This window comes from Thunnus maccoyii, chromosome 4 (genome assembly GCF_910596095.1).
Source record: "Thunnus maccoyii chromosome 4, fThuMac1.1, whole genome shotgun sequence".
NCBI classification, from domain to species: Eukaryota; Metazoa; Chordata; class Actinopteri; order Scombriformes; family Scombridae; genus Thunnus; species Thunnus maccoyii.
Genome location: NC_056536.1, coordinates 25676410 through 25686714, shown reverse-complemented (window position 1 = coordinate 25686714; position 10305 = coordinate 25676410). Strand labels below are relative to the sequence as shown.

The 10305-nt window shown below is 38.0% G+C and overlaps 2 protein-coding genes across 2 annotated transcripts; one reads left to right on the top strand and one right to left on the bottom strand.

Moving 5' to 3' along the window:
* Positions 1 to 433: 433 nt before the first annotated feature.
* Positions 434 to 6571, bottom strand: timm17b (translocase of inner mitochondrial membrane 17 homolog B (yeast)). The gene is made up of 6 exons (XM_042410346.1): positions 6469 to 6571; positions 4395 to 4494; positions 4249 to 4312; positions 3910 to 4038; positions 3671 to 3781; positions 434 to 2158 (listed from the first exon to the last, which is right to left on the bottom strand). Exons 1-6 carry the CDS (start codon positions 6492 to 6494, stop codon positions 2079 to 2081), a joined length of 510 nt encoding a protein of 169 aa, XP_042266280.1. The 5' UTR covers positions 6495 to 6571; the 3' UTR covers positions 434 to 2078.
* pqbp1 (polyglutamine binding protein 1) lies at positions 6553 to 10287 on the top strand. Its single transcript, XM_042410345.1, has 7 exons — positions 6553 to 6634; positions 7826 to 7893; positions 7997 to 8108; positions 9212 to 9312; positions 9413 to 9595; positions 9697 to 9754; positions 9839 to 10287. Exons 2-7 carry the CDS (start codon positions 7827 to 7829, stop codon positions 9987 to 9989), a joined length of 672 nt encoding a protein of 223 aa, XP_042266279.1. The 5' UTR covers positions 6553 to 6634; position 7826; the 3' UTR covers positions 9990 to 10287.
* The last annotated feature ends 18 nt before the right edge of the window (positions 10288 to 10305 follow it).

The window sequence follows — 10305 nt, the reverse complement described above, 5'->3', positions numbered from 1 at the left end:
TCAGCCGTCGGGATTAAACTAGTTGAGCCGTTTAAAAGGATGACAGTGGAAATCTTTCAAGGGGAAGGTAGAGGTAAACTCAGGAGAAACCTTTTGGTTCTGTGGGATTTTGTTGCGAAGTTAAAATTAAATTGAAGAAAAGAATATAGAGAAGTGGTGTCAGGGTGAAGAAGATGGGATGGTTCACTTCTTGCAAGTCAGAAACCTAATTTCAGGACCTTGGACAGAAGCAGCTGGTGGGTGCAGTACCTGCACAGCGGCGGCAGGGGGCGCACCTCCACAGTGAATAATCACCTGTTATTACCATTTGCTGTATATAAATGGTATTATTAATATATTTATATACAGTCAATGGTTATTACCAACGCCAATTAATAATTTTAAGCTTTTCTAAATCTACAGCCATGACAGAAAAATAACACAAATCCAAATGTTAAAGAACATTTGATGCCTTTATTTGTTTTTAATCAACATTTGCATGATAAATACTGTATATTAAGACATACAGTAAAATAAATAAACATTCTATACATTCTATAGTTTGACAGCAAAACACTGGATCATGCTGCTAAATGACCTCTCTCTGCTGTGACAGATGCTTCCATTTTAAGAAAACAGAGAGATTTCAAAGTGCTCGGTTGCTTGATGGAAAACGCAGCGATCAAAGTGATGAAAGGTCCACAGACCACTAGCTCACTTAACTGTGAGCAACAGTGAAAAGATAAATGTCAAAGCAATTCTAGCAATCATTTCTAGGAGCTCATTCATGGTTTCAACATTGCAAATAAGACATGATTTGTGCTCATCCACTCTAAGATAATTACTATCCAGCAAAGATTTAAAATTACAAAAGCTGCCAGGGGGGCAATAACTTAAGAGAAACTGCAGAGAACAGAATGAGGTTTTACTGAGCAATGACTCATCTTTAGCACACAGATAATTAAAAAATATACACAGTTCTTTGCATTGATTGTCACAGCTGACACACAACTTAAGACTTGGAAACAGATTTTCAGAATACCACTCTCCACGGTAAAATCTCACTGAGCAAAGTGTGATGTCACAGACATCTCATTTCTCATATTACTCTACCTTTCTACATTGCAGCAATTAAAACAATGGCTTTACTGTTTAATAAATCTGTGCATACAATTGTAACATTTTTGGAAGCTTAAAAGGAATAGTTTGACATTTTGGGAAATGTTGTTTAATCTGTATAAAAATCAAAGTGTAAAAATACCAATTTGCCATTTTATGAGGGGTTATGAGCTGGACTATTTCTTGGCTGGAAGCAGTGACGTTCTCCAGTTTTCACTAGTTGCCTGACAACCTCAAAGTAATGACAAGACTCCAGGAAATCACTGCACTTGGCCAAGAAATAGTCTGGCACAAAAGCCCTGCAAAATGGCGAATTATTGTTTTTACAGTTCTGTATTTGTTCAGATTAAACAAATTAAATATAAGAAGTGTATAGTGATGTTTAGAGGTGCGGGTAGACAAATTTCGTTACTTTTGGACAGAGCCGGGCTAGCCGTTTCCCCCTGTTTCCAGCCTTTATGCTAAGTTAAGCTAACTGGCTGCTGGCTCCAGCTCATACCTGCCAACACTCCCGATTTTCACGGGAGTCTCCCTATTTTTAACCTTTTCTCACACTGTGTAAATTCACCTGTTAATCTCTCGATTTCATAGTGATAAAAATCTAAAATCATATGTCGCCTTGATGTTGAATCAAATAGATTTTATAAATACATTTCATCATTGCATATTTAATCTCAAAAGGTCACAGTGATGACACAATCACCATTAATATAGAATATGTTGACGATATTCTGGTGGTGCAAACATGAGGTTAGTCAGAAGGATCCCTATTCACACACAAGCAGTCACTCATAAATAACAGGAACTCACAGTAATTTGCCCCTGAGGTATAAACACATAGTGCAACTATTTGATACCACTGCAAGGACCAGTCTCTCCACGTCCTGGTCATCGTGATACCTGGTGTAATGTCACGTGCCCCTCCTAACTTTCTGGTCTGACTCACTGTGTCAACACCTGGTCTCAGTTCTTGTTTCCTTCTACTGAAACTGCCCCTTTGCCCCCTGCTGACCATCATCCTTTGGAGGTAACTGACTGGGGTCATCTGCAAAGGGAATAGCTGGAGAAGACAAAGAAAAAGTTAAGTCTTTGGTAGCATCTTATATAATTAAGATAAAGTGTATTATACTGTACATTGTTCATATCTGCTGATCAAATAACCTTTTTGGTTCCTTCTGTCTCATCCACATCACCACTTAGTGACTTCCTACATTTTACAGACTGTCTTTCCACTATTCTCAGAGAAAACGTTTCAACTTTTTGCATCCACTGTGTGTAGGTACAATGAAAAAATAGTGATTGTGAAAGAGAAGGATGAAAAATTAGAACCACCTCTTACTCAGAACTTCGTACTTCTGCTTTGTGGTGCATACCGCCTGCTTCTTCCTGTTCCCCCAAGCTAATGCTCTAACCTCTTCACCTCTGCCACTCTCCATGTACATTAAGAGTGACCCACATGATATGTGTGTGTATGAAAGAGAAGGACATCTGATAACACACACAAATGTTTTTGGATAATTCCTTTTCTAGTAAGAGTTGTGCTTCAAAGCATTCCTTGGTTTCAGGCCTCTACCATGAAACCAAGTAACACAGACTTCAAGACTATTTCCCTCCAAAATCTGCACAAACTCTGCCTGAGATCTCAGAAAACCTATTTCTGATGTGCATAGCAGAACTTCATGTATTGGAATGTTTTGTGCATTTCCTTTTTACTACAGTTTGGTGTTTAATTGATATCTTTGACGTGTGTTATAGCAGTAATAATTAATGTCAGGATAACTTGTATTTACACTGTGTACATGTCATGTTTGATGTCACTTAACTGCATAAATAATGACCATTTGGGGAAAACTACTCTCAAATTTACATCTGGTATAGCATTCAAGATATGTCCAAATTTGAGTATTGGAAAATCTGTTAACAGAGGTGTGACCCCTGGTCGCGACCCATTTAACCCAAAACTATAACTGGTTCAGACATCCTTTGTCCAGTCTCTCTTTATTTATTTCTTAGCTCTTGGCTCTCACTATGGCTTTATTGATGCTAATCTCGGTGACGATACTAGTACTGTGTTTCAGCCTCGTCTATGATGGATTTCCTTCCTGAATGCGTGCTGCACTTCAGAGATAGTAGCCTTTGCCATTTGTTTCTACAGGAAGGACAACAAAACTTCACATTCACTGTACTAGTGATGTTTTATACTGTTCAAAAATCTTTTATTACAAATTACTGTAGCTCTGCTGGAGGTGCCTTGATGCCACATTTTCTACATTTCACAGAAATACTAAAAATAAAACACATAACTAAATGACCACTGTGCATTTAAAGTGGATTTTCCTTCAGTGTTGCAGACTGTCACAGTCGACTACCAGTTGCAAATTGCGGTTATTCACTTAAAGTTATTTATAATGTCATTTATTAGTAATAATGCAGTAATAACACTTGAGTGTTTAGGGGGTACTAATCATACCAGAGACTCTAATTACACTAAATGAGTGCTGAGGGACTGAATGATTTTCTTCTGGTTCCTTTAAATATCATTTGCAAAACTCAAAAAATCAGCTTCACTCACGGTTCTGAAACTGCTGTGCTGTGTATCTGGTCAGGAGGATGCCGAAACCCTCAATCAGAGCAAGTAAAATTCCTCCCATCATGGCTGAGCCCATCATAGTTAACGGCCCACCTAGAGAAAAACACAAAATTCATTCATCTGATGTGGGCAGTGGCACAGGAGGCTGGTGTCAAGCTCACTGGTATGGTCAATGTGACTGATCGATACAACAGTAGTATAGTATTTGGGCCTCCTCTTACTGCGTGCTGCCAGGATGGCTCCAGTTAGTGCGCCACTTGTTATGGAGTTCCAGGGATCTTCTTTCCCTCTCACGCGAACTAAACCACAGTCAATTGTGGAGAAGAGCCCTCCCCATACAGCAAAGCTACCTGCAAAAACAAACCAGTGGGTGATAACAGATCTGGGTGAATGTATGATTTTAGTTTTGGACAAAGAAAATATAATCAGCAACAATTATGTGAAATAACTTCAGCTACCTAAATATAACAAAACCCTTTTGCAGGTAAATAATGTAATATACACTGTGAATGCTATGTGCATAACTCTTGATATTTCAGTACATAAGAAGGTCTCCTCACCTCCAATCTGTGGAGCTCTTACCCTCACTGCGTTTGCACTGCCTCTCAGTCTGTGTCCGACACCCTAAAACATTAGATGACTGTTGAATTCTGGCTTTAAAAACATGATCAGAGTCAGAGAGAAAACAATTATGAGGTGAACTCACTGCAGGGGCGTTTCGAAAGCCCTTGACTGCCTGGAACACCCCTCCTCCAATTGCACCCATGGTGAAAGCACCTCCACAGTCATCCACTATCCTCCAGGGACTGCAGGAATGCATTAATAAGAGAGATTAGGAAAATGTAAAGATGAGATAGAGGATGTACCATCAAATACCTCAGCTTTGTTATGTGAGGTCTGTATTTTCAGCACTGCAACTAATGATTATTTTGATTATCAATAAATCTGACAATTATTTTCTCAATTAATCGATCAATTGTTTTGTCTATAAAATGTCAGAAAATGGTGAAAATACTTGTCATATAATTTCTATGAGTCAAAGGTGACGTTTTCAGATGTCTTGTTTTGTGCAACCAATAATCCAAATCCCAAAGATATTCAGTTTAACATCAAGTATGAAAAAGAAAAGCATTAAATTGTCACATTTGAGGAGCTGAAACCAGCAAATTTTTTGGCATTTTTGCTTTAAAAGATGACTAAAACTATTATATGATCATCAAAATAGTTGCCGAATCATTTTCATAATCAATCAATCCATTAATCGCTGCAGCTCTCGTAACCACATACACTCTAACTCACATTAAGTTGCAGTATGTCTGTGCCATAAAAAGAATATTGACACCATAACAAAATTCACCTTTTGCTACTGATGATGATGATTTTGGATTGTAAAGTTAGTATCTAGGAGATAAAACTATTAGTGTGTGGTTCATACACTGCTCTAGCGTCATGATACCTGAGCTGAAACTTTTGATAGAATAAGCGAATAGTTAGTCAATAAACAGAAAAGTAATCAACAACTTAGATACTGATTAATTGCACTCATTTATCAAGCAGAAACATCAAACATTCTCTGGTTACACCTTCTCTAATGTGAAATTTTTTATGCTTTTCTCAGTTTTATTGTATTGGAAATTGAATATCTTTGAAAATGTCACATTGGGCTGTGGGAAATTGAGATTTTTCCTTGTTTTCTGACATTTTATAGACTAAACAGTCAAATTAGTCAAACATTAAAGGATAAGTTCATAATTTCTTTCTTAAAACATCAGTCAGGTGCTCAAATCAACATTGAAACAAATTTTTCCTGCCATAATCATTCCTCCTGTTCCTCCCTTCATAAAGCACTTACAATCTAAGTGATGGGGGACAAAATCCACAAGCCTCCTTCTGAGCAAAAATGTATTTAAAAGTTTATCTGAAGCTAATATGAAGCTTCAGGCAAATCAAGTAGATATCTTTCAACGTCACAGTATTTTTTAAGCGCCAAAGTCCCTCTTTATGTTACTGTTTGACGCTAAAAAGACTGTAAATGTGGCAGATATCCACTTGATATGATTAACTCAGACTGCGGAAGCCTCATATAAGCTACAGATACACTTTATACATTTTTAATACATTTTTGCACAAAATGACTGTGGATGACACACTGTGGATTTTGGCCCCCATCACTTACATTGAGAGCGCATAAACGTTAGGTGCAGCAATATCACACAGCTTATGCAAAATAAATTAAATATTCTTGTACAACTGTAGCATACAATTCACAATATAAGTTTGTATAATTATTTGAGCTCTAATAGCTAGGAAGTCTGGCAAGACCCCCGCATATTCCTGTAATACAATCACTGTCCTGAGAGCTTGTCCAGTATTGATCTTCAGTTGAAATCAATACTGTAACCTTAGTCTGTCTCTGTGCTGCTCAGTGGGGGCTTCACAAATTCTAAAATTTAAACTGAGCTGTAAAATATTATTACAGTAACATGTATGAACTATATTCTACGGTGTGTTTTCAACTTAATTCGGCTAACCATGCCTTCAGCTGTCACTTAAAAACACCCATAAAAGGTTGTTGAAGCTTGACACTAGTTAGTTGCTGCTTTATCTTTTAATATCCCTGACCGTTAACTAAGCTAACCGGCTAACCAGCAAAGCCTCTCTGTTAATTCTACCCACAACTTCAACACGACACTAAAAAATACAAAACAAAGAAAACCATGTCCCGTGTTAACAGTTTTTAAATGTGCAGAGAAGGACAAATGTTTTAAACCTAATCTCACCAAGGTTCACGGGCATACTCCTCCATGTTTGTTGTCGTCAAGAGAACCGTGCTACGTCATCAGTGTGCGCGCCCCGTGTGCTGTTGTGGGAAGTCGTCTCATTACGGACTGTACTGCTGCTGTTGCTCTGCTCGTTACGATCAAAGAGGCGATTTTCTCACTACAGGTAAACATAAAATGATTTTTATTCCTTCCCTTTTTTCCAGAAAAGTGTAGGTACTTAGTGTTTGTGTAATTGGGGGGATTATTTATGAATTTGAGGAGACAGTTGTTGCCTTTGTGTTTAGCCCTGTTGCTGTGTTTCTCACTGTTGCAGCATTCTGCATCCACGGTGGAAATTCAACCAGTTATCTCAATGTTTGCAAAGTTTTGAGTGGAATATTTTTTAAGCTGCCCACACACCCAAACACCATAGTTTATGTTTAAGTCACTGTAGTCGTTTTAAAACTACCAACTGTAGATTTCTCGATTCATCAATTGCTTGTTTGGTTCATAAAATGCCAGAAAATGGTGTAAAATGTCGTTCACTGTTTCCCAGTGCCCAAGGTGATGATATCAAATGTCTTGTTTTGTCCACAACCCAAAGATATTTGGGTTGTGGACATATTAATGTAATCTGACTATTATTTTCCCATATAATTAATGAATCATTTGGTCAATAAATGTCAAAATCAGTGGAAAAAGTCCCATCACAATCTCCTAGAGCCTTATTATGAAGTTGTCAAATTGTTTAATTTCTCCAACCAACACACCTAAATCTAAAGATATTCAGTGTACTGCCACACAAAACAAAAAACCAAAGCAAATCCTCACAAATGATAAGATGGGACTTTTGAATCTTGGGTACTCTTGCTTGAAAAACGAGTAATCAATTATCAACATATGCCACTTAATTTTCTGTTGACTGACCGATTGATTAATCAAGTAATCAATTACACTCTATCAATTGAATAGTATTTTTTGGATTGTGTTTGGAAATTTGGACCAGGGCTGCAACTAATGATTATTTTCAGCATCGATTAATCTGCTGATTACTAGTTTGAGTAACTGATTAATTGTTTTGTCTTTAAAATATCAGAAAATATAAATAAAATAATAAATAAAAATGTTCGTCTTATTTCCCAGTGTCCTAGGTGACGACACAACATGTCTTGTTTTGTTCAACCAGAGGGAAAACCCAAAGATATTCCGTTTATAATGATACAAAACAAAGAAAAGCAGCAAATCCTCACATTGGAAAACCTGGAACCAGAAATGTTTTTTCTTGCTTAAAAATTAATTTTAAATATTAATCTGTTATCAAGATAGTTGAGGTTTGCAGTCATCATGAGTAAATCCTCACTTCTCTGTGTTGCAGGATGCCTCTTCCTGCGGCACTGCTGGCCCGCTTGGCCAAGAGAGGGATTGTAAAACCATCAGAGCAAGGTAGTAGAAAACATTTGACCAAAATAACATGAACATACATTCACATATTTTTCTTTATGTTTTTTAATTTCTTGTGACAATTTTTCTCCTCCTTTTCATCCAGAGGCAGATGAGGAGATTATTGCTGAAGATTACGATGACAACAACGTAGATTACGAAGCCACCAGAGTAGAGAATCTGCCACCAAACTGGTATAAAGTGTTTGACCCCGCTTGGTACGTATACTTGATTTCTACAACAAATTCTCACTTTTGACTGACATTTTAACATAAATACATTTTTTTGCATGTGTGGTTATTTTGGGGCCACAAAAACAGAGATTTAAACTGGTCATAACACCAAAGTCAAGACCATTTACATATTAATTTAAACCTCATTCTGGCACTGGGACTGCCCTGCACTTAAAGCTCAAGAGTAAAGACTGGACTGCAATTCTCAGCATATGGTGGCTGCAATAAAATATTATTATTATACAGTGAAGTCAATCCGCTATTAACCCCAAATAAATCCCCTCCAGATATGTTTTAGGACACGTCTTATGCTTGTAATAATAAATTGTCTTGTGTTTTTTCCACAAAAACTGTTCAGTTACCATGTTAAAAATCCTTAAAATGACATCTACAACATCGCACTCATTGCAACCTAAAATGTCTTGTTTTGTCCTGACCAACAGTCCACAACCCACAGCTTTAAATCCAGTATTCAGTAGTTCATTGGACTCCCTTTGACTGTTAATGGCTGCCATACAGACATCGGTGCTTCACATGACTACTTAAGGTTGATGAGTGAATGCTATGTTCAAATTCATCCCAAATGCATTCAGATAGGATTGTTGTAACCAGACTTCACCTAAATGTTCCTGCATGGTGGCTGTGAATGGATGAACCGCTCTGACATTAAGGCGTCAGTCTCCCGCTGTATGACAGTGTATGACAGTTAAATGACCATGCAGGACGGGTTTATAGCCTCATGTTGTTTACACATAAGTCTAAAACTTTGTGTTGCTGTCAAATTATGGATGTTCTTTGGACACTTGTAGATTGGCACCATTAAAAAACCATTGAACTCCACATCTGGGAAACGTTCAAACGTTGCTCTCCTTGTCTTGTGAGATACATTCACATAGGAAGACAAATGCAGAAACGTAGTGTCTACCTGTAAATCCATATAGAAAGGAAGGGTTGGGTCTCTTTATTTCTCTGTCAGTAACTGTACATTATTTTGCTCTGTAAGATTAGTGTAACCTCTAAAGACACTACAGTTTGTTGTTATTGGAGTTCTGGCTGTAAACTAGACCCCTTTCTTCTCTTTTATCTAGTGGTCTTCCTTATTACTGGAATGTGGAGACAGATTTGGTGGCCTGGCTGTCACCAAATGACCCATCTGCTCTGATAACCAAACCTGCCAAGAAACTGAGGGGTAAGAAAAGTAAACTCATAATGCAGTTTTCCAAAATTCTGACAATGGTTTATTTTGTGACCATTGCCTTTATTCTGTTTTTTTTGTTGTTTTTTTTTAGCTGAGGGAGGAGATGACAAAATTGAGAGGCAGTTTGAGAAGCCGGACAGAGAGCGAGAGCGGGACAGGGAGAGAGATCGGGAAAGAGACCGGGACAGAGAGCGAGACAGAGATGACGGGAGGGACAGAGACAGAAGAAAGCAGAGGAGAGAAGACATCGCACCGTACAACAAGGGCAAAAGAGGTAATGTTTACATCTGTGTCATACTGAACAAGCATTTTTTTTTTTTAAACTGACCATGCTTTTTACATGAATGACTGTTACATATTTATTTTCCTTTTCAGGTAGAAAAGATGATGAAATGGACCCAATGGATCCAAGCGCATATTCTGATGCTCCAAGGTACAATATCAAATGCACCCGCAGTCCTTTTTAAAATATGAGCAGAAAGTCCATTTATTAACACAAACTTGTTCATCTTTACAGGGGCACATGGTCAAGCGGTCTGCCCAAACGTAACGAAGCAAAGACGGGGGCAGACACCACAGCGGCGGGGCCTCTGTTCCAGCAGCGGCCGTACCCGAGTCCAGGAGCCGTGCTTAGAGCTAACGCAGCTAACCAGATACCGAAGGAGTAAACCAAACTCCCAGGAAGACAACAACTCACTCACACAAAGACGCAGCAGCTGTACAGTATGTCTTCCTTTTTGCTCTCTGACAAACCGACATCACTTTAGTTTTCTTTTCATTGTGAAACGTGTGTACATGTCAGAAACGGAAGTGCTGAAGTTTTTGTACCGCCAGTGCATTCATACTCCTGTGAAACATGTAGAACAGTTGTAAATATGTTTTTATAAGAACTAAAGGATAGACTTTCTTGTTGTTACTTGAACCATTAAAGGACGTCATTTGCTAATAAACTTAAAGATCACTGTGGAAATGACTCATTGTGAC

Coding starts and splice junctions, on each gene's coding strand:
- timm17b (XM_042410346.1), bottom strand. CDS start 6,494: ATGGAGGAGTATGCCCGTGAACCTTG. Junction 4,313..4,394: donor GCTTTCGAAACGCCCCTGCA/GTGAGTTCACCT, acceptor CTAATGTTTTAG/GGTGTCGGACACAGACTGAG. Junction 3,782..3,909: donor AGCCATCCTGGCAGCACGCA/GTAAGAGGAGGC, acceptor GTTTTTCTCTAG/GTGGGCCGTTAACTATGATG.
- pqbp1 (XM_042410345.1), top strand. CDS start 7,827: ATGCCTCTTCCTGCGGCACTGCTGGCCCGCTTGGCCAAGAGAGGGATT. Junction 8,109..9,211: donor AAAGTGTTTGACCCCGCTTG/GTACGTATACTT, acceptor TCTTTTATCTAG/TGGTCTTCCTTATTACTGGA. Junction 9,313..9,412: donor ACCTGCCAAGAAACTGAGGG/GTAAGAAAAGTA, acceptor GTTTTTTTTTAG/CTGAGGGAGGAGATGACAAA.